This window comes from Equus caballus, chromosome 31, assembly GCF_041296265.1.
Source record: "Equus caballus isolate H_3958 breed thoroughbred chromosome 31, TB-T2T, whole genome shotgun sequence".
NCBI lineage: Eukaryota > Metazoa > Chordata > Mammalia > Perissodactyla > Equidae > Equus > Equus caballus.
Window position 1 is genome coordinate 9,600,493 of NC_091714.1, and position 23,914 is coordinate 9,624,406.

General features: G+C 52.1%; 1 protein-coding gene across 3 annotated transcripts in view; it reads right to left on the bottom strand.

The window, feature by feature from the left end:
• The window catches only part of TMEM181 (transmembrane protein 181), a 73,819-nt gene that overhangs the window by 41,141 nt on the left and 8,764 nt on the right, over nucleotides 1-23,914 (bottom strand). The window contains exons 1-3 of one of the 3 annotated variants that reach the window (XM_005608106.4): nucleotides 14,699-14,803; nucleotides 10,668-10,966; nucleotides 2,317-2,420 (exon numbers count right to left, since the gene is read on the bottom strand). In XM_005608106.4, coding sequence (XP_005608163.1) covers nucleotides 2,317-2,420; nucleotides 10,668-10,747 — 184 coding nt within the window. In that variant the 5' untranslated portion in view covers nucleotides 10,748-10,966; nucleotides 14,699-14,803. Of the gene's footprint in view, nucleotides 1-2,316; nucleotides 2,421-10,667; nucleotides 10,967-14,698; nucleotides 14,855-23,914 lie in introns of those variants that run through there. The other 2 variants (XM_070256298.1, XM_001914672.5) reach the window with 2 other exon arrangements.

The following is a 23,914-nucleotide window of genomic DNA, read 5'->3' on the forward strand; positions in this document are numbered from 1 at the left end:
GTCCTGAGATTACGGCCAATGCAAAACTACATCCCAATCCAGGCAGGACTATGAATGGCTCAGATCCTTCAAGAATGAAGGTTAGGGTGACCCCACCCAGTAAAGAACCACGACCAGCTGAAGTGCTTGCTAAAGGCGAAGGGAATATGGGATGGGTAGTGGAAGAAGGCAGTTATAAGTACCAGCTACGACCATGTGACCAGTTATAGACACGAGGACTGTAATTGTCATGAGCATTTCTTCCTTATTTTGTCACGAATATGTTTGCATGAGTGTGTACATACATACATATAAATATACATTCTAAGCAAATATCTTTGTTTTCTTCCTTCTCTTATTCCCTTATCAAGTAACATAAGATGTATTGACTTTATATCACAGTTCCTAAGTATTGTTAATTTTATATCATAGTATTTAAATTATAGGACACCAAAGAGGAGAGTAAACACCCCTCAAAGACTCCACCTCCTCTTCTGGGGATGGAGTGGTGAGTCTCTGGCCACACGGTGCCCAGACATTTGAACACTATTATTCAATATTATTCCCAGCGTGTGTAAGGGCGCTTCTGGACAAGATGAACACTGAACGGACAGAGGAGGAAAGCAAACTGCCCTCCCTGGCACGGGTGGGCCTCATCCAATTTGCTGAAGGCCTGAAGACAGTCAAAAGGTTGAGTAAGGGAGAATTTGCTCTATTTGCCTGCCCGTCTTCGGGCTGTAACATGGCTTTTCTCCTGCCTTCACACCTGGACTCAGACTGGAACTCAGACCCCAAGCTCTGCTGCTTCTCAGGCCTTGGGACTCGGCCTGGAACTACACCACGGGCTCTCCCGGGTCTCCAGCTGCCGAATGCAGACTCTGGGACTTCTCAGCCTCCATAATTGTGTGAGCCAATTCCCTACAATAAAGAGGATTGTGAGCCAATTCCCTACAATCCCTCCCTACTATCCTATTGGTTCAGTTCCATATATATATATACACACATCCTGTTGGTCTGTTTCTCCGGAGAACTGACTAACACCAGTACTCTATGGGAAGAAGGAAAGGGATGTGGGAATCCTGACATTGTTTTTCTGATCTCAGCCTTGGTGCATCACTTTTCATTTCTGCAAGGATGGAGAAGGCTGAAGGTAATCATGGCCGTTTGAGACAGACAGTGGCTTAAAGAAACAAGGGTTGGCTAAGGTCCTGTTGGGACTGGAGACCATGAGCCTATTAATTCCCCCCACCCCCCCACCCCCAATCTTAAAGGACAGTTGTAAAAATCAAGTCAGATAATGGAGATGTCTTGTGCTGTGATTAACGTAACTGTTACTCCTTGGTGACTTCCGAGGAAGGAAGAGAAGAGGCTGGCTGCGGTTGCTGTTGTCACCATCTCATCTTCACCATCATCAGGCAAAGAGCACCCGAATAGCGGCACTCTCCCCCAGCTTCCTCAGTCCATTCACCAACCCAGGTTTCAGTGTAGGTTAAGAAACTAGCCTTTTGAGGCACAAACGCCTCTGGGACAGGTTAAGCCTAACTGTCATTTGCACGGTAATGTTAAGTGCCTCTATTAAATAAACACCTACCAGGAACCACCCTCACTGAAAAAGGTCTTTACGAGGAAAAGAAGGAACAGCCTAAGTCAGGTTCCTGGTCTCTGGCCCCTTGGGAGAGGACCGAAGAGACGGGGTTCTGGGACTCTTAAAAACACAGCTCATTTCTCAGGTTCTCAGTTTTCTGTCTGCGAGAAAGGGGGTGGGACTGGACAATTTCAAAGGCATTTTCAAAGCTGAAATCGTTATGGCATGGCTCTTCCCCTCGAACTGCGTGCTGTGGACCCGCAGGGCACCTGGCGCCCCAAAGACAGGGCAAAAGCTGACCTGCAGGCTCCCTCCTGCCAAGAGCTCGGGCGTCACCAGGGCGGCCTCCCCGCTCCTCTGCGGCCACCCCAGCCCCATGCTCACGGCTATCTCACACCGTCCCCACCTTTCACTGCACCTGAACCATTTAGATGGCCCGTCTCCCCCATCAGCCAGCATGTCTGGATTCCCCAGCACCCAGGCTTGGTCCTGGTGCACAGAAGACTCTCCAGAAATATTTGATGTCCAATATAAGGCTTCCTGGTGCTGTCAAGCTGAACTCAGGCCCTAGCTGCCGTGCGGGGCAGGACCAGGGGGACCCCTCCGCCCAGTGGGTTCAGAGAGAAGCGGGGCTTCACCCTCCACGACGGGGCCCTTGGCAGGTGAGAGCAAGTGGGTATGGCTGGGCCTGGCTGAGAAGTGCTGCACCAAGGTCACCGTAAACGATAAAATGATCAAAAACTGCACCTTACCTCTGATCCCGACGAAGACGGTCAGGCCAAAGCAGATGAAGAAGACAACGAACACGAGGACGAAGTGGCGCTTGGAGAGCGTGTACAGCCGCATGGGCGCCAGCCTGCGGAGCAGAAGCCCGTGGGTGAGGGGCCGGCAGGCAGAGGGCTCGGTCCCCAGACCACCACCGCACACAGGCCACACTGGGCCACCCCTCCCCACCTGCCAGCCCTCGTTTCCGACGCGGACCTATTCTGACAAAACAGTCCCAATGGGCTCAGTGACCACGGCGGTGGGGATGACATTCTGGTATGTTCTGGGTCAAGCGCTTGGTGGAGAGGGCCCCTGCCACCCTGGTCTGCACAGGGCCAGTGAAACCTCTCCTGATGGCGGGAAGCACGTGGTGGCTTCCACGCCCCCTTAGGACACATTTCAGCACACCACATCAGTGGTGGCCGGGCCCCCTCCACACACATCCCACCTCCAGCTGCCAGAGCAGAGCCCAGGTGCATGGAGGACGCTGCCCCACTCACATGCGCACACACACAGCTTTCACTGTTCGCTGTCACCATCAGGCCCAGCCTGCGAACTCCAGGTGCCACCAGCATCACATTCTTCTATCCACTCTTCCCGCTAGCCCACAGTTTTATTTTTCCTGTCCAGGGACCCTCACAGTCTAAGACCCCTCACTTGCATCACCCCGTCATTGTGACGCCCAGCCCAGAGTCAGGTTTTGATGCAACGAAGCAAGCTGCCCGCGGTTTCCCGTGCCTCACACCGATCTGAAAACCCATTCAAGGATCCATCCTCCCCTCCCCCATCAGGGCCCCTCCTGGGCATCCCTACTCTCTCCTCTGGTCAGAACAAAACGGCAGCGGGCTCGAGATCACTTCTCTTTCACAACTCCCCACCTCAGAGGCCAGCAAACAAAAGACAGATCTACAAAGGACCAGATGATACGTGTTTGAGGCCCTGCGGGCCACACAGTCTGTCACACATCCTCGACGCTGCTCTGTCAGCAGTCCAAGACACAACATAAACGTTCAACCCTCCTACAGAGAGGGGGCCGGCCAGGTTAGCCCGCGGTGGCTGACCCCTACCCTACAACCTGAAGAAAGACCCAGAAACCCAGAGATGAGAGCGAGTGGGGGTTTTGGTTTGCTTTGCTTTCCACGTTCTTTTTATCCCCCTCACATTTCCTGGTCTGGCAGCTGAGATAGCAGGAAGGAATTTCTCATGCCTCACGAACAGGAGGCAACACACACTCACTCACACACTCACACACACACACACACACACCCAGGGGGAGAAACAGGCTCCGAGCCAGAAACAGAGGGAAAGGTTATTTGCTCTGTGGTATGAAGCTCACACGGGATGTGTGCACACACAAGCTCTCCCTTACACGGCGGAAGATTCCAGCTCCTGAGCAGGAAAGCAGTTGGCGCTATCGCACACAGGGCAAGGGTGGGGCCCCCCAGCCGCCGCGGCCCTGACGTGGCTTTGCTGATACCCAGCTGTCTCTCACCAGCAGGACCTGGCAGGCCCTCGGTGGGTGAACCTCCAGGCCCGTGCTCCCTGAAGGACAGGCCAGCGAGGAGCGGAAGGAACGAGCACCTCCATCCTCTCCTCTGGGACTCGAGTCCAGCCGCTGAACCACGGACCCTGCCGTGTGTGAGAAGCGAGAGCTGGTGGATCAAGTGGCCTGATCCCAACTCAGGTTTTAGACCCAAAAGATTGTATAAGAGGCCTGAGAGCCTTAAAATATTAGAGCCAGACACTACCTCACGGAGGAAGCCCTACACCTTTGATCTGCACAAGGGGAATCTGAGGTTCAGAGATGGCAGGACACTTGCCTGAGACGTCCTAGCTCTGCCCCTTGGTGGTAGCTGCCCCTCCCCAGGAAGGACACTCTGGGAAGCAGGAAGGAGCTGAGGGACCCACCTCCGGGACTCCCTCCTGGGGGAAGCCCTGTGGAAGGCAGGGCTGGCACAAGACAAGGCCTCCTTGGTCACTCCTCTGTGATCCCCAGGCGTGGAGGCTGTTATGTGGCTGTTTTGCATGCCCTGTTTCATACACTCTGCAGAAGGGAAGATTTCTACACAGCTGCACAGGGCACTGTCACCCTGAAAAAACATTACACAAGCCAAACGCCTCGATGCTGTGGAACACAAGTAAAGTCTGCAGTTAACAGTACTGTACCAACGCTGCCTCTCAGCTCCGACGAACGGGCCGTGGCTCCAAGACGCGAACACGAGGGGAAGCTGGGCAAGGCTGCGCAGAAACACTGCACCATCTTTGCCATTCTTCTGTGAATCTGAAGTTGCTTAAAAACATTGCACAAAGTCATCCACGGCGCCCCATTCTGCTGCCACCCACCCCAGGAGCGGGCCTGGTATGGAGGGCCTGGGGCACCAAGGGCTCCCCAGCAGACGCAGGAGCACAGAAGTGCTTCTTGGAAGCAAGAAAAACAGAATAAGAATAAGAATACTTAAAATTTTGATTTTTAAAACATATTACTGGTAAAACACATTACCAATGGTTTATTATAAAGCACAGTTATTTGGCAGGCGAGCAGGAACACTGAAAAAGAGACTTAAGAAAGGGAACGACGGCACAAGATCAAATTTCTGCAGCATACAACCCGCCCAGGGCAGCATCCAATTCTCCTCGGAGGGCGTGATAACATCCATTGTTTCCCCTTCCTTAAAACATCCACCTAAATCCAATTTATTAGAAGATTTCCTAGTTCAACAATCAAGCCTCACTCACCTCGATGGGAAAAAGACACAGAGAAAGGAAACTCAGTCCCCTGCTTGAGAAAAGGCCACCCTCGCGGACCTGGGCCTGCAGGAACAGGGTGGGCAAGGAGCCCCCTTCCGCTCTGTCTCGAGGCCCCTGGCAGACGGTAACCTCTCTGAGCATCCTCGCTCTGGGAGGTCTGGTCCGCAGACCCTCTCCAGCCACAGGGTGTCATGGGTCGTGGGACAGCACAGAGACGTGATGCCGCCCTCCTCTCCACGGTTCGTCCTGCTCTCAGTGTCTAAGAGCTCTGAAACAGTTCACCGCCAAACTAGAGACTTCTGAAACCTCAGGAACATCACCCTATTCCAGACAAATCGCACATCTACACTGTTGATCAAAACAACAAAACTTTGACATGGAAGAGGCAGCAGCCAGGAGTCCGGGCCACGGCGTGAGGTGAGCTCGGGATTTCACACCTCACACTCCCAGCTGCCTCCCAGCCTGCTTCCCGCCCTGAACCCGGCGCACGGTGATTTCTCTGCCTACTTCCCATTTCACCTCCTGGCTGAAATGCCAGCGTGTTTCTAACAATTCAGTGAACCTACACTAACCAAAGCCCGGGCAAGTCTTGGTGAGCAGAAAGCCTTGGTCATCAACAGGAGGAATAGTTGTGTAAAGGCTCAGAGGCAAGACTGTGAAGTAGAAAATATACACAGCCAGCCACTGAGAGGTCTCGGACCCAGAGGCCTTAACCCATCCCCCATCTGCCCCTCTACTGTCACCCGTCCTCCTCCGGCAGCTCTCCAGCCAGATTCAAGACCCCACACTATACAGGCTTTCCAATACTGGGGAGCTCCTGCTTCCTTTTCACCAGTCCTTCCTGCCTCCAGGAACCATCCCCAACCTCTTGCCCGCCCTGACTCCCTCCAAAACAGGGTCTCCCGAGACATTTTCACTTAGAATGTCTTTCACATCACGTTACAGTCGATAGGTTTAAAATTGAACCCATTAAAAAATAAAATAACGTAAATGAAAGACTGCTTCTCACTGCCCCCTTCCTGCCTCTACCCTTTCTCCAGCCCCGATCCTGAAGTCTTGGAGTCACTGATGAATGGTGTCATCATTGATGAATGATGCCCGTCCATGAAGTCATCACTGATGAATGACGCCCATCTCTCATGCATCCCACCCATCCCGCCAGCCAGGAAGAGGTGATGCCCTGCGTCCTAACTTCTCTTCATCTCAGAACGCCAGTCCCGCGGTCCAAGCCCTCAGTAACTCCCACCACAAGTAGGCAGCAGCCTTCCAGACGCATCTTCCTCTGGGGGTGGTACAGAACTTTTAACATGCTACCCCTGCACAGAAAGCCCATGTGGCTCCCCAGAGCCACTTGATCAAATTCAAACTCCTCCTTTACAGCTTTCAAGGTCCCCCCAAATCCAACCCTGTACATATCCTACATGAGTTACTGCCTCCCTTAGTCATCACAACTACCTTCTGAGGTAGGTACCACTAGTGCCCCCATCTCACAGACGAGAAAGCTCAGGCTTTGAAAAGTAGATAACTTGCCCCAGATCACAAAGGTACTAAGTGGCAGACGCAGCATTCAAACCCAAGCATCAGACTCTAGTGCTTAAATTCTGTAACGCTTCCCAACACAGTCAAGCCAGACCCCACACCAGCCCATTCCCGCACTGCTCTCCTGATATGAAATGCTCTCTCTTCTCCCCACCAAACCATCTAAATCTGACCCAGCACTCAGGGTCACCTGTACGTCCCACCCCCTCCATGAAGCTTTCCCTCACTTCTCCATCACGCCGCCCATGTTTTTAAACCACGACAATGGATGTGGTCTGCACTACACAGCTGAGTGCCCAAAGACAAGGTACCGATCTATCTGCATGGACACCAGGCTCGGCACATGGGAGGCATTCAGAAAACACCTACTCAGCTCGACTTTCATCAGTTATCTCAAAAGTGTTCATGTGGTTCCCTCAAGCTGGTGGTGAGATGGTAGGGGGCAGGAAAGGGCTCCCCGTTGCTCCATACACCCTGGCCAAGTCAAGCACAGCAGCTGATGAAATCTCTCTGAATAACCAGGGCAAGATGTCTTCCTACAACATCTTGCCAGTTCACAATGAGTGTCTCTCCTGTTTTCTTTTCTTGATGGGACCCATATACCAGCCTTCTCTCCAGGTCCATATATCTTTTCACACTCAGGCATCTAATACACACTCTAAAATTCTGGCCCAGTTGGAGCCCCCAGGTCCTCGGAAGACCTTTCAAATGCAATGGAACAGACTGTTCCCTTAGCATCACCTTGGACTCTCCAGGTCCCTTCTAAATTAATCTCTATTTCATGGGTGATTTAAAATATCACGGAAATAATTCCTAGAGAAACTAAAAACACCTTAATGGAAAGCCAACCCAAAAAATTGCAGCCATAATCCAAATCACTATAAACCCTGCCTTCCCTTCATTATGCATATTCATAACCATTTCCCAACCTTCTGGGTTCTCAGGCCGACAACCGGGGAGTCACCTTTGACATCTGTCTTCTCCTCACTCCCCACATAGGATCCATCAACAAGGCCTCCAAAATATATGGAGACCAGAGCCAGCCCTCGTGGTCTCATGGTTAAGATATGGCACTCTCACCACCACGGCCCCGGTGCATTTCCCGGTAGTGGAACCACACCACGTGTCTGTCAGTTGTCATACTGTGGCAGTGGCTCACATAGAGAACTAAACTAATAGCCAGGATACACAACCACACACTGAAGCTTTAAAAAGAAATATATATATACATGGAGACTCAACCCTTCTCACTTCTCCGATGGAGCCTCTGCCCTCTTTCCCTGGACTGCAGTAGCCTCCCTACTCCAGCTTCCACCCTCAGCATCCCACGCTCTGCTCTCCCTCTAGCCACTCCCATGAAAGCCAGTGCATTCGTTCTCAGTTCAAAACTCTCCAGTGACTTCCCTGTCACTCAGAGTGACAGCCAAACACTTCACAACCAGCTGTCACTGGCATGCCTGTCACACGTGGATGGGTGTTTGCTTGTTTGTTTTGACACAACTGTTCCAGTATCACCCCCACTTCACTCCAAAGAAGGCACAGGAGCCACGGGAGACAAAGGGATTTTCTTGGGGGTGGGACAGAAGCACACGTGCTGTCTGTCAGGGCCATTCCTGCCGCCCTCCCACCCTGATCCCCTGCCCACCAGACCAGGCTCCTGTAACAGAGGCTGAAAATGCCAGACCCTCGCCCTCCCAGCTTTCCTCCCAACTAGGGTGCAGAACCTGAGGGAACTCAGCCAGGCGCTGCTAGAAAAGGATTTCCTGCCTAACGAAGAGATGGATGAGAAGAAAACCCTCTCTGACCTCAGTGGACATAACTGCCCGAGTGACTGAAGCCACACCACACCTAAGAGGGTGGACACCGCCAATAGCCCAGGACAGAGAGCCGAGAGACGGAAACCATCTAGGTCACAGGCACCCAGAGCCGTCGAATAACCCTGGACATGCCGACCTGGTCTTCTGGACACTCTTGTGCTTTAAGTCCTTTCTCATGAGATACTCTATTAGCATCAAATGCTTCCCATCAATACACATACCCCCAAAACAGACCAAGATTAAAAATGAAACTCAAGATAGCCAGTCACGCAGGCATGGAAGCCTCCTAGCTCAGCCACCTGCACCTGTCCTTTCAGAACGTGAGAGTCACCAAGCAGCCCTGTCACTGGGCGCTGCCCTGCCTACTCCCCGAGTCACTGCATCCTTGCCCTCCCGTAGTCCTCAGCTGTGGGCCTGCCTCCCATGAAGCCACCCCAACCACCCTGAGGAAGCAATGTCTCCTCGACTGCAGGTCAGGAGGCACACGCCCGTTTCCAGATCTCATCGCGGGTGACGACTGTTCACACATTTCCACGCTCCCCTCTGTGCCTTACGACGGCAGGTGCACAAGAACTACTGCCTCCTTCCATTCCTGCGCCCACTTCCCTGGTCTGACTCTGCTTTCCTCCATGTTCTCGTATCTTCCTGCTATGATCAATTCTCGACCACTGAACTGCACATTTAACCTTTTTCTCCCACCATTGCCCTTTAACGTTTTCTGTGGCTCTGGCCTTTGTCCTCTCAGCAAGTGCCTTCTGTGGGCACAGTCCAGGCCACATACCTCAGCGGGATGCCCTTCCTCTCCAGGGCCACTGGAGCCAACACCACTTTTCCCACTAAGCACTTCTCCCTCCACGCAGGCCTCACAAGAGTTCCTCACACAGCCCTGGAAGGAGAAGCGGGGAGGCCGCCCTCCCTGTGCCTGACTCCTCATGGGCCTGAAGCAGAAGGACCAGGAAATGGACAAATGTGAGCAGGCAAGGAAGGCGAGAAAACACCTCGGGGCGCTGTCTTTAAGCAATGGGGCAGAGATGGAAGAAAACCCAGCACCAACAGCCTCTGCCCCTCCCAGGACCCCAGGGATACCCACACTCGCGGTGGAGCAGGAGACAACGGTGTCCAGGAGACCGACGGGTTTCTATTGACATGTACTTATCTCGTGTCATGGAGTCACAAATACAGTACGTGGACAAGACAGAAAATATTCCAGAATTACAAATTTTGCCCCTTGTTCGACTCATACCCGGATTTCCCACTTCCGAATGAAAAAATGAGAATCTGGGCAGTGGAAAGGGACCTTCAATCTCTCGGTCCATTCTCACATTTTCACTGAGACTTTCTTTTTCTCATAAGCTGTATAAAAATCATCTCTTCTCCCGTGGCCAGGGCACCGGCCTGGTGCCTGTCGGGCAGGTTCAGATCCCGGCTCCCCCACTTCCTGGGCAGACGACGGCAGGCAAGCCAAGGACCACGCAGGGTCTGTCTCCTCATCTGGGAGTCAGACACAGCACAACACCCACAGGACTGTGGACGGGCATCAGCGAATAAGGACGTGCTCAGAACAGTGTGAATAGGCAGGACGAGCTCAACCAAGGTACTTCTCAGGAGTAATAGCTGTGTTTTTCTCTCCCTCTACTTTTTCTTTCTTTTTTTTTTTTAAGGAAGATTAGCCCTAAGCTAACATCTGCTGCCAATCCTCCTCTTTTTGCTGAGGAAGACTGGCCCTGAGCTAACATCTGTGCCCATCTTCCTCTACTTTATATGTGGGAGGTCTGCCACAGCATGGCTTGACAAGCGGTGTGTAGGTCCAGACCCAGGATCCGAACCAGTGAACCCTGGGCCACCGAAGCAGAACGTGCAAACTAAACTGCTGTGGCACCGGGCTGGCCCGTACTTTTTCTTTTTAAAAGAATCTCAGTTTACATCCACCAATATCTCTGAAGACCCACTGTGCAATCTCCCACTCCAGCTCAGAACCCAACTGACAGCAGGGCAGGAGGACTTCGCGTTCCCTAAGCACCTGCTTGGTACAGGCCAGGAGGCTCCCCAGGAGCCTGGGGCGATCAGCCCATTTCACACAGGGGAAAACAGAGGCTGGGGCAGGACACACTCTGAGGTCCTGGTCAGCAGGAGGTGGAGGTGGGATCTGTACCCACAAGGTCAGGGGGGAAAAGAGGCCCATCACACTCACTCTTCAACCCCTCACCAAAATCTTTCCTTTTTAAATAACCTACCATTTAGTGGGTTTTGAGAAGACACTCTGAGGGGAAGAACAGAAGAACTCTGACATTTCAATCAGCCAACTTAAATACATTACAAATAATTTATCTTCAGCACTTCAAAAAAGCCACTGTGTAGGGGCCGGCTGGGTGGAGCAGCAGTTTAGTTCTCATGTTCCGCTTCCTCGGCCTGAGGTTCACCTGTTCGGATCCCAGGTGTGGACATGGCACCGCCCATCAAGCCATGCTGTGGCAGGCGTCCCACATATACGTAGAGGAAGATGGGCACAGATGTTAACTCAGGACCAATCTCCCTTAAAAAAAAAAAAAGAAAAAAAGGCCACTGCGCAAGCACTCAAAGCCCAACAAGCTCCTAACGCATTTTAATGAACAATGTTCTAAGCTCCTCAAAGAACCATGAATTCACCTGGATCCCCGCCAGGCCGCAAGCCCAGTGACTCACCCCCACGACCGTGTTGGCTGGGTCATCGAACACCCTTCCCAGGGCAAACAGAACAGGGAAGCAGGCCACACACTGGTCAGCTCAGGCAGCACCCCCACCCAGCTCCAGGCTGTGTAGCCCAGTGGTTATGAACTGGGGCTCTGGAGGCTGTCTGTCTGGGCTGGAAGGCCCCTCCAGCCCTGACCAGCAGGCTGACCCGGGGCAAGACACTTTACTTCTTGGGACCCTGGTTCCTGTAAAATTCAGGAAACTGAGGGACCCCACCACCTACGGTTGCTGGGACAGTGAAGGGAGTTGTGACACGAAAGCCCGTGCTAAGCGCCCATCATCGCCAGCTGCTACTGAGAGGCAGCAGAGTACCCAGTAGTGCCCCCTTACCCAAGGTTTCACTTTCCACGCTTCCAGTTACCCACGGTCAACTGTGGTCCGAAAATATTACATGGAAAATTCCAGAAATAACCCATAAGTTTTAAACTGCATGCTGTTCTGAGCAGCGTCACGAAATCTTGCACCGTCCTGCTCCAGCCCTTTGTCCAGAGGATCCACGCTGGACACCTACCAGCCCGTCGGTTACTCAGCAGCCATCCCGGTTATCAGATCAAGTGTCGCCGTGTCACAGGGCTTGTGCTCACGTAACCCTTACTTTACTTAATAAAGGCCCCAAAGCCAACTTTATTATTAGTTACTGTTGTTAATCTCTGACTGTGCCTGATCTACAAATTAAACTTTATCTTGGGTATCTACGTACAGGAAAAAACATAGCATACATAGGGCTCAGTACTGTCTGTGATTTCAGGCATCCCCTGGGGGTCTTGGAACGCATTCCCCCCGGAGAAGGGGGGACTACTGTACATCAGGAGTGTGGGCTCCGGAGCCGACTACCTGGGCTTCAGTCTCAGCTGTGCGACTTAGAAGCTGTGACCTTGGGAAACTCACTTGACTTCTCCGCACCTCAGTTCCCTCATCTGTGAAATGGGAACGATAAAAGAAACTTCCCTATGGGGAGGGCGGCTGTGAGGATTACATGAAATGACGCATATCAAGCACTTACAACAGTACCTGGTACATAGATCATTTTGGTTCAGGAAAAAAAAAAATTCTAAGAGACACAATCCTAAATGACTCTGGTTGCAGGAATAGGGTACTGACCCGGGCCTGGTGTCCCCTCAAGGACCAGGACGCAGACACCATAGCAAGGCTCCACTATGTTAATTTGTCGGTGCCACCCCTTCACTGCTGGCAGAAGAGGAGTCGAACTAATACACTTCTACACTTACATGCTCCTGGAGGAAACTGACACGTAAAATACACTCTTTAAAAGATGGGTGAACCAGCAAGACACACACAAAATGCCAACCTGATTTAAGTTTGCAGAGCAATGCTACAGTGACAGCAAAGCAACAAAGGAACCTGGGCACCCTCAACCAGGGGTAGCCCTCAGCTCAAACAGGAAGTCCCATTAGCGACTGAGACCCGCCCGGCACCGTCCTCTCCTCCCGAACTCCTGGCTTCTCTCCCTTCCCCAGCATTACCAGAAAACGAATGGAGTCAGCAGGAAACTGACGCATAAAGCTTTAAGAACTGAGAAGTCCATACTCTGACAGGTTTTGATGGCAATTTTTAAATGGCCCTTTTAAAAAGAGGAGGCTGGGCCTCATGTGAGCAGTGAGGTCACAAGGCCAGGATCTGCAGGGCGACAGAGCCCACACTGACCCCCACCCCAACCAGTGCCACCGCTCCCCCAGACCCCTCTCTTCTCTTCCAGTCTTCCCCACCCCACTCTTTCCCTGGCGTCTCTCCCTGCTCCTGTCACTTCTTACCTTTCCCACCGTGAGACCCTCTCTCACACCTGCCAACAAGAGCACTTTGACCAGGCACCTAAGTCTTGTACACACTTTAGATAGTCAGGCTTGTTTTCTTGTAGGATTTTTATACGCTGCCAAAGACTTTTTCCGATTTCTAGGTCCGTGCCATTCCGAACGCTGGACGATGTGGGGGCTGACGTCCAGGTCACCACAACCCACCACCCCAGCCCCTTGCTCAGCAGAGCCTGCAGCCCCGCTTCCAGGAGACCATCCGTGCTGCCTACAGCTCTGCAGCGGGAGAAACTCGAATGCTCCACTAAAATCCTTCATTCGAACTGTGGTTTTGCAAATCCTCCTTTAGTTAATAGCCCCCGCGTGGTCTAGTTCCCCGTCGTGTAACAGGCAGCACAGGACTCCCGCAGGAGACCGGACTGAAGTCCGGGCTCACGCCCACACCAACTTCAAACTCTGCCTCTCTAGTCTGAGTCAAAGGGACAACACGGGGAAACTCCTAAAACATGCTGACTGTCACTCTGCTACAGGGTCACAACTTGGCACAACTCCAAAAGGCACCTTCGCAAAGTATTCCAAAGGTGCTATTCACACACACCACAAAGGAATCGTGTCACTTGATGGGTGAGAGGCAACTGCTCACCCATCTCTGCCTGGGGTTTAATCAAAAGAAAGACCTTTAAAACATCGATCTCGGACTGACATTTTACACTAGTCTGGTTTTCTATGCTGTACTAAAGTGATTAACCAAAGCCAGAACCTCCCGAGGAAGGAGGAAAAAACTCTCCTCACATCATTTGTGTTTGCTTTCAGGCACCACCTCCGGACCTTACTTCCCTCTGTCCTCAGGGAAATCAGCAGAGGTCCACTGCAAACCTTTTCTGCCTCTAAAACCCCAAAGACACAGAGACACTCACACGGTACCGTCGTAAGGCTGCCTACAATTGTGGGAACCTGCCCTCCAAACCTGTCACAGCCGCTGCTCCACGCAGCAGAGACGCCAGGCACTCCTCCGGGACTGCAACCCAAGAGCTAAACTTCTTTCTAATTCTCTCTCCTTCTTTTCCGGATGGCCCCTGGAGGACACCCAGGTGACACTCTTGCGTCAAAAGCAAGCTTTAGGGACAGCGTCTATGGGGCCCTGGACAGGTTTTTCCTCATTAAAACCCCTGAACTTCACAGAGGGAGAAGGGCCCAAAGTCAGCAGATTGTAACTCATAAACTGGGCCTCCCAGAGATCTGAAGAGGCTGTGGCTGCCTCCCAACGTGCCAACATCATCAAAAAGCCCTAGGAAAGCATCTCACTTTCCCCGGAGCTGGGCCCCCTCGCAAAACGCAGAGCGGGGCGCTCTGGGCGCTTTGATGAATAGGGCCACCGCCCGGGGCAGGGGCCACCGCCTTTCCAGGGGAGGCTGGGCCGCCAGAAGGAAGGCGGCGAGGAGGCTCCGGAAAGGACAGGCCATCCCAATGAGGCTGCCCTGGGGAGGGACGGGGGTCACTCGGTTCCCCTAAGCAGCAGGGCCAGAGCCGGCCTCGAAGGGCCCTCCCCGGGCGCGCTCTGGCCGAGGCCGGTCCCGGAACCCCGACCCCGTCTCCGCTGCTCCCTCCAGCCGGTGGCTCGGAGCCCTGCGCCAGGAGCCCCCACGAAGCCCCGGCGGCGCTCCTCCCGCGGCCCCCGAGCTCCACGTGGCCGGCCCCCGCCGGGGGCTCCCGACTCCGGCCACGCGCCCGGGGACCCCCGCCCCGCCCGCCGGGCCAGCACTCACGGTTCCATCGCGGCGGCCGGCCCTCGGCCCGGCCTGCGCCCCGAGCCCGCCCGGTGCCGCACAGCAGCCGCCGCAGCCGCAGCCGGAGCCGCAGCCGGAGCCGCTGCCGGAGCCGGAGCCGCAGCCGGAGCCCCTGGCCTCGTCCGAGCACGCGCGGCCGCGTCACGTGCGCGGAAGCGGCCCGAGGGGCCCCGGCCGGGGGGCGCGCGACGGGGGAAGCCGGGCCGCGGCCGCAGGAGGGGCCGGGGTGGAGCGCACGGGCGAGGCGGTGGCGCACGGCAGGGGTGAAGCGAGGACAGGCGGCCGGGGGGAAGGGGGTCAGGTGGCCAGGGGAGGGGCCGGAGTGTGGGCGCATGGGCGACGGGGGTGGCGCGCGGACAGTGGACGGGGCGCATGGCCCGAGTTGGGGGTACTGTCGGCCCGGGTGAAAGTGGGGCGCGCCCAGGGGAGGTGGGAGGTGCGTGGCCGGGGAAGGCGGTGCAAGAGCGAAGTGAGGGGACCCCCCCCCCCCCGCCCTCCACGACAGGCCGGGGATGGGGACGACCAGCCGGGGGCGGGGCGTGCGGTGCGGGCAATCTGGGAGCAGGAGACAGCGCACAGCCAGGCCCCGTGGAAGGAGGCGCAGCAGCGCATCTACCTCCCCTGCACCCCGCGAGCACAGAGGCCGGCCCTGAACTTGGGGCTTAGTCAAGGGTTCACAATAGAGTGGATGAATGAATGAATGAATGAATGACTACACTCTTTACCCCTTGTCCCTAGCTGAGGAGACAGCACATTAATTCATTCACCCCCCTGCTTCCAGGGTGTCTTAACCAGGGCATAAGAATGGACCGTGGGAGTCCATGAATGCCCTGCAGTTGTCTGAAAGACACTCTGGGTGTCTGCATTTTTCTGGGGGTAGGATCTACAACCTTCCATATTCCCAAAGAGGTTTGTGACCTCAAAGAGGTTAAAAGCCGGGGCAAACCTCTGACACGGCTGAGTGATGACAGGAGAGCTTTCCTGGCTTTTTCTGGTAGCTTCTCCCCCAAACCTTTTCTAAACTCCAGCTACCATGCTGTGCAGATTCTCCATCCTTGGTACAAGCACTGTCCCTCAGGGAGGATGCTGGTATAGATCCCACATCCAGCATCCCACAGAGCTGAAGATGTAACTGATGGTGCCTCCTGGGTCTGCCAAGGTGCTGCAACAGGAGCAAATGTCAGGGGCCCATGGCTGTTGAAATTGTTTCCAGACAGCGTGAAGGGATCAGCTGACCAAAAGCGCTTTCTTGATTTAGGACCTTGGCTCACAGTTCTACATTTCTGTAATCAAGAACAGATGAGAGCCACGGTTTGGATGTCTCCGAGATTCTCTTTGGAGCATTGGTCAAAAGGTCCCCTCTCCCCACGCTGCTGTGGGTTTAAAGTCAATATGAATGAGGAAAATAAAAGACTCAAGCTTCCTTCCTAGTGTATCCTCATTCGTCACTAAGCTGTCAACAAGCTTGGTATTGGGGGGAAGATACTAACATGAATAAGATACAGTTTCCGCCCTCAGCAAACTTACAAAATATGTTACCAAAACCAAATGTGACCAGCACAGATTGCTACACTGGCACTGAGGAAGGGCGCCTAACTCACCTGGGGAGGGGTTGGGGGGAGTAGGAGAGAGAATGCCGTGATGTTTGGACTGATCTCCAGGGGGAGCGGGAGGTTGGGAAGTGGGAAGGAAGCGAGGATGCCAGGCAAAGCAACAGCCTGAATACCAAACAATTACAACAAGAAATTCCATTAGCACTCTGCATCCTAAACCGCAGCTCTTAAAGGAATGATAACAAAAGATTATTTCTTGAATTCTTTCCGTAGACACTTGGAGGCAAAGGGCTCTTCATGACCACAAGAACAAGAAACATAAGCCCCAGTGCCTGCGGGCACAGGTGGGTGACAGGGACGTAGGTCAGGTGGGTACTGTGGACTAGACAGTGTGCATCGTCTAAATGGGCAGCTGCCACTCAACGCTTTGAAAGAGTCTGACGTCAAATATGATTTTTTATGGGATACATTCTGATTCTGAAATGCTGGAAACTAACTCGAAAAATATTTTAAACTCCGAGAGGACTAAACAAAACACATTTGCCAGCTACATTTGCCCCAAGGCAGCCAGTTTTTACCTCCGATCTGAAGTGGGCTTACCTGGTGCAGAAATGCCTGCTCCGAGGAGGTGCCAGCTGCCTGGCCTCTCCTGAGACGCCCCCACGGAGCCCTAGCTGTTATCCTATGACTCCAGGTTTTAAAAAGAGTTCACATCTTTGAGGCCCAAACTGCCTCCTGGTAATTTCTCCCTTGGGCTGCTGTCCAGTGTCTCTTAGATCACTTTTTCTCACTTATTTGTTCTTCCAACATTAACTGAGTGTTCAGTGCACGCTAGGCGCTCTTCTCAACTGTGGAAACATGACGTGAATACGCGGACAAGTCCCTGTCCTCCTGGGACCGACCTTCCAGTGAGGGACACCGCCAGCAAACAAATACTAACCGAATAACGGCATAGTTACAACTGTGATGGAAAAGGACATGGAAGGTGCTGTGACCGTGTATGTGACGAAGGGAGAGGGACCCCACATATTCTGGGGCTCTGAGAAGGCTTGTCTGGTCCGTCAGCCATCCCTCATGTGACACTCCTCCAGTCCCCCTCCCGGCTCCCCTCCTCAGAGCATGCTCCTGTTTGGCAAGCTTCCTCTTTCAGAATGGAACACATTTCAGGTGAGGGCTGCACCAGCCTGAGAATGAGTTCATATTTTGGCAGCATCGACCCATTCGGCCCAGTATTCCACTCTCATGACACTTATTCGGCTCTGGGCTCAGGGTCATGCCGTCCAGTGAGAATAACTAGCATTTACTGAGCATCTGCAAAGTCTAAGGCCTGAGCCAAGGAACTCTCTTAACAACTTGATGACTCATCAATGGTCGCAATCCTCATTTTACAGACAGGAAACTGAGGCCTAAAGAGGTTGAGTGATTTTCTCAGGGATGACTGGTAAGAACTCATGACCACCTAACCCAAGCCCATGCTCTTCCATTTGATGTCCCAAGCATTGTGGAATGTGACAGGGACATGGTGACCAGCAGAGGCCGGGTGCAAATGGGCCGCCAGCTGTAGTCTCTCTAACCTCAGAGGCACTCAGCCCACATTTATCAACTTTGTTCTTATTAAAAAGCCTTCTAAAATCCAGATATACTATGTCCACAGCATTCCCCAGTAATCCCATTGGATTGGAAATTTGATGTGTGTGTGAGTGTGTACATATTTGCAACCAACCTTGTTTCAAAAAGGATCATGATGTCAGAAATAAGATTGGTCCGACACCACCTATTCTTAGAAGAACTCCTATTCATACCTAACAGTCATTTCATTTTCTAAGGGCCAACAAACTATCCTTTTAAACAACTTCCTTCTAGAACAGGACCAACGTCAAGTCCCCCAGTCTGTAGTTTGCTGACTCCCACTCACCACTATGTTTCACAGTTGACAGCGACAACTCAAGAGGCTCGTCTGCAAGTGTCTTGATACCCTAGGAAGTCAACAGTCTGTTCCAAGGGACTCAAACTCCCTTCCTAATTTAATGACTGACATTCATCTCGCGTTTTGTAGTTATACTCTTGTGATCTCCTCCCCTTTAACCTTAGTTAGTTTTTTACTCCCAATACAGCCACACCGAAGGTGAGGGCTCCAACATATGAATTTGGGGAGGATGCAAACATTCTATCCATAACACCCCTAAATAGAAGATTTCTTTAAAAGGAAAATTGACTTATATATTCAGTGCAGAGAATAGAGGAATCAGTACTAACAACTCTAATTGCCTGTTCTTCGTTCCAAGGCAGGAAAATCTCAGTCTGGACTTCCCCGTAAGCCTGATTGCAGTTGATGACAGTTGACGTTAGTGACATCCCTTGGCCTGGGTTTTCACAGCCCCTGGACACCCATCTTCAGCTGGCTCCTCCGCTCTCCAATAAGCAGAGCATGAACTAAGGTACTCCCATCCGTGGCTCAGTTCTCTCACTGTCTGCCTTCCCCGTCCCATCATTTGAAGGAAGGCTCACTTGCCTCTGGCCTTCCTTCCTTCAACAAGCCTTCTGGCCCACTTGCTGCATCAAACATGGGAGCTTACTTCTCACCGTCTTCTTTCCTTCTAAGAACAGACCATTAGAAGCAAGGGTCTCTTATTGATTCAAATGCTTCATCTTGCTTATCAAGTTTAGCAATACCAGGAAACTCAGCTCAGTAGTTATTGACAATAGGAGGCTGTTGTTTTTGCTTTCTTATCATTGTGCTTGTTCCCATTATTTATTGTGGAATAAGAAACTACCCTAACATATAGTAGCTGTTTTAGTTATCTATTACTAGATAACAATTTACCCCAGAATTTTGTGACTTGAAACAACAGTATTTATTATCTTGCAGTTTTTGTGGGTCGGGAATCCAAGCACAGTTAACTGGCTCCTTTGGCTCAGAGTGTCTCATAGGCTGCAGTCAAGGTGTCAGCTGGGGCTGAAGTTATCTCAAGGCTCGACTGGGCAAGGATCTGCCTCCAAGCTCACGCACTTGGCTGTTGGCAGGATCCAGTTCCTCATGGGCTGTTGGCCAGAGGCTACTCTCAGTTCCTTGCCACATGGGGCTCTCCATAGGACAGCTTACAACATGGTAGCTTTGCTTTATCTGGTGAGCAAGTGAGAAGAACCAGAGAGCATGAGAGCAAGATGAAAGTCACGATCTATTATAATTCAAGGTCACAAGCAACATCCCCTCACTTTTGCTCTATTCTGTTCTTTAGAAGCAAGCCACCAGTCCATCCAACACTGACAGGGTGGAGATCATGCAAGGGTGTGAATACCAGGAGGTGGGGATTGTTGGGAGCCATTTTAGATGGTACCTACTACAATGGCTTGAAACAACAGTTTATCATCTCTCCTGGTTCTGTGTGTTGACTGAGCTCAGTTGGGCACTTCTTGCTGGGGGTCTCCTTTGTGAATGCAGTGAGATGACCTCTGGGGCTTCAGTCATCTGAAGGCTTGACTGCTGGACATCCGAAACAGCATCTTCACTTGCATGTCTGGTGCCTGAGCTGGGACGGCTAGAAAGCTGGGGGCTGGCCAGGCAGTCTTCTCTATGTGGCTTCTCCATATGGCTAGCTTGGGCTTCCTCATAGGTCTCAGGGAAGTCAGACTTCAAACGTGGTAGCTGGTTTCTTCTAAAATGCTGCTCTAAGACACCAAAGCAGAAGCTGCAGGGCTTCTTACGACCTAGCTCAGGGGTCATTTACCATCACTACCACCACGTTCCGTTGGCAAACAAAGAGCTGGAGCCAGCCCAGATCCATGGGCAACGGACAAGAAAAGAGCTTGAATCCTGGGAGGAATGGTTCTTTGGGTACCATCTTTGGAGACTAGCTGCCATGGGCTTGCAACATAATATTTGCTTCCTCTCCTTTCTTCATCTCCAAGGGTAAGATAACTATTCACAGAACTTTCAGAATCACTGTTAAGTTTACTACCATGGTAAGGAGTTTATGTATATTATCTCATTCTAGCCTCTTAGCACCATTAAAACAAATACCCTCTCTTTCCTTGGTACCTGTTGGTATCTGCAACGACGCCCAGTGCGTAGAAGCAGAAGCGCCCTGCCCGTGCCCATCCCTGGCTCTCACATCCCTTACTCACAGGCTGCGGTGCTTCCACTCACCAGGAATTAGTGCCCAGCATACCGATACCCTTCACCTTCTCTGCCTGTGGAAGTTTAGGAGTTTTTAAGCATCAGTCCCAATTTATGAGACGGAAACATGTCTTTCATTTTATTCCCAGCATTTCGGCAGTACCATTCCTCCACCACCCTTCTGATTTCACTATGCTGGCCTTTGTCCTCAGCTTTCCAGGGCCTGGCACCCAGCCTGGTCCAGAGGACATCCAACACATGTGTATTGAACGAATGACAACCGGCCTTGTTAGACGACTGGTAATATACCGTGTGTTCTCCCATCGTTTAGAGAATGGGGGAGCGCCTTCCCATGGCAGGCCAGGGAAGGAGGCTGCGGGGACCATGGGTGTATCATTTGGAAGGGAGAAGTTGGGCACACTCCTGCCTTCTGGTGAGTGTGACCAGCTGGTCCAGTTTTCCTGAGACTTTCCTAGATTTAGTACTGAAAGTCCTATGTCCCAGGACCCCTGCATCCCAGGCAAACCAGGACTGTTGGTCACCTTATCTCCGGCTCATATTTTTTCTCTGAGTTAACTGAGCAAAGTTGTCTTAACGTTTATAGACTGTCTGAGCTTGGGTCCCTCAAAAACAGAACCTAAGGCGAAAGTCTCCATGTAAACTTTATGGGGAGCAAGTACAATCTTGGAAAGAGGAAAGAGAGAGAATGAAGCGTGGCAGGGACTCAGAAGAGGAAATTCAAGGCCGTGCAAGCTGCCCACAGCTTCCCGACCAACACAGCTGCTTGCTCAGTCTTGCAGGATAGCTCCAGAGAGACGGAGGGAAATGAGGGTGTCTGGAAACCATCTGTTGGCTCTCTGCTGCCGTCTGTCTCCCACAGGTCAGAGTCTGACCTGCAAATCCAGGTTATGGTCCCTGGCCCCTTCAAGCAGCCATGGGGAGCCCGGGCCTGCGGGCCCCAGTCCAGTGGGTGTGGGGCAAACTAGCTGCCCTTATCAGTCAGCACGGGGGGCTCCCTGGTCTGTGGGGCAGAGGCAGCAGAGTCTGGAAACTACGTGAACCTTCACCAGGACAGTTCAGGTGGGAAGCAAGGCCCAGGTGACAGTGGGGGTGGGGGTGGGTGGATATGGGCAGGGCCCAGTGGATCTCGGGGGACCTGTCAACTGGATCCAGTACAAAGAGGTGGAGAAGGTTTGAAATCATGGCAAAGACTGGGGAAATGAGCAGCCTGGGAAAACCTAGCAGGATTTTAGGACTTCATTAAGGCCCCAGCTGAGGTCCCTGATCTCATCTGGTGACTCCCATTAACGCCTGCCTGGTGGTGATTTCCTCCTGCAAATGAGTGGCATAAGCACAAAGAAGAGAATATTGGTGTTGATCAAAGATTGAGGGCTCCCTGGAAGCTGAGACAAAAGGTCAGAGGAGCAGCTCAATTTAGGACAACAGGTCCCAAAATTTGCTCAAGTTAGAATCACTTGGGGAAATTAAAGAAGTCCCATTGCCCAGGCTGAACCCCAACCAGTTAAATCCGAATCTTCAGTAGGACTTAGGCATCAGCCACTTTTAAAGGTCCCCAAAGGGATTCTAATGTGCAGGAAATTTGATAACCAGTGGTTTTGGACATGGTAAGAGAGGTTAAAAAGATAGACCCACAGAATCTATGCTGATTCAGTTCCAGCTCCTTCCTGAGGTTCAGTTGCATTTTTGCCCTTTGATTCTATAAATTATCCCTGTATCTCTGGAATAAATTCCTTCTTTTTGGACTGAAATTAATACTTGCCACCAATAGTCCTAAGTGCTATCATACTATATCTCTATAAAGTGACAATTCATGCCCCTAAGTGTCCCTGACATTGCTCTCAACAATGAGAACTACAGCGAAGTCATCATTCCTATTGCAACCTGAAGGAATGGGGTTTGATTTTGCATTTTGCCCCACAGGAAGCTGAGTATGGGCTGCCGTTAGAAGAATGGCAGGTCCGGTGCTCCTAGATCAGTCCCCACTGGGCAGTAGGCACTTGCCCTTTCCAAATTGACTTGTAAGTAATCTTTGTTGGCCTGAATCCGAAACTGAGGGCTCTCTTTCCCCCAGAGCATGGGGTTACACGTCAGAAATACTAGACAGACAACCCAGGGGAAAGTGGTAAACATTTCCACATGGGAACATCACCCCAACTTCAAGTGCTCCCAGGCTTGATGGTTGAACATGAACGTAATTTGTTAGATGCACTGCCCCATGAATACAGCAGAAGGGCACTTTCCCAGCCATGTGAGTGTATTAAAAAGAATTGAAAGAGCACAGCTGTCTCCACATTATGGCATTTTGTCCAGGTTCAATTTGGTTCCCTCATCCTCTAGGAGACAGAACGGGCAGGACAACGCCCCCACCTGTCCACGTCCCCCTAATCCTGTGTGCAATGCACAAGGGGACATGGCTCACCACAGGGCCTGCCTGTCACCTTCAGAGCTCTGCTTCACCCGGGAACCAGGCCTCCACCCAAGCCACTTCCTACAAAACAAACCAAGCTGCTCAAATTAGGGCCACAGTTTGCCGTAAACAGCCAAGTTAGGATAAATGCAGACGGGGCCAGTTCCAGACACGTGATGGGGCTGTCCAGCTGCAGGTGGGTGGGTCACTGGGCTAAAGAAATCCTCTGCTTTGGCTTTGCACGTATAGAACAAGGGGTTTGATCCTGATTTTCTAAGTGTGTCCTAAATCGCACACTCAAGGAAACATTGGGCAGGGAGGGAGAGAGATGTGGTAGGCACACTGGGAGATGGAGAAGATGGATGGCCATCTACAAGGCAAGGGACATCTGAGGCCACCAGAAGCTAAGAGAGAGGCCTGGAACAGACCCTTCCCTCACAGCCTCAGAAGAAACCAATCTGCCAACACCTTGATCTCAGAATGCTGGTTTCCGGAACTGTGAGGGAAAAAATGTCTGTTGTTGAAGCCCCCAGTGTGTGGCACTGTGTTGCGATGGCACTAGGAAACGCATCTGGATCCCCAGCTTGCATATTTCAGGGATGAGGCGCGCTTCAAGCTTCGGACGTCCTGCCCCAGCTCGGAGGCCTGTCCTCATCTGGCAGATGATGCTCTTTCTGCTGCAAGAGCTGAGCCATTGCTGCAGCCCAGGGACGACCGGGGCCCTGGAGAATCGATGGGGTGCTTATACCCGCTCTGCTCTCCAGGAAATGAATATCTTTATCTTTTCCTCTTGATTCAGAGCAAGATAGAGCTTTGAAGAAAAGAGAACTAAACAACTCTGCCGAGGGGGACACAGCTCTGCTCACATTAAGGTCCACATAAAAATAATTAAGCTTGGGTGAGCCACCAAGAAGAGCTCTGATAAGTGTATAGCACCTTTGTTGTTTGAATTCCAGATGCAATACAGATGCCAGCAGCCAGTTCAAGGTATTTTGGACGTCCTGCAAGCACAGAGTTGTGCCACCTGGAAACAACAAATGATGAATGAAACAAAGCACCGTGAAATGGGTCTGGTGGGTGTTGTGGGTCCAAGAAGG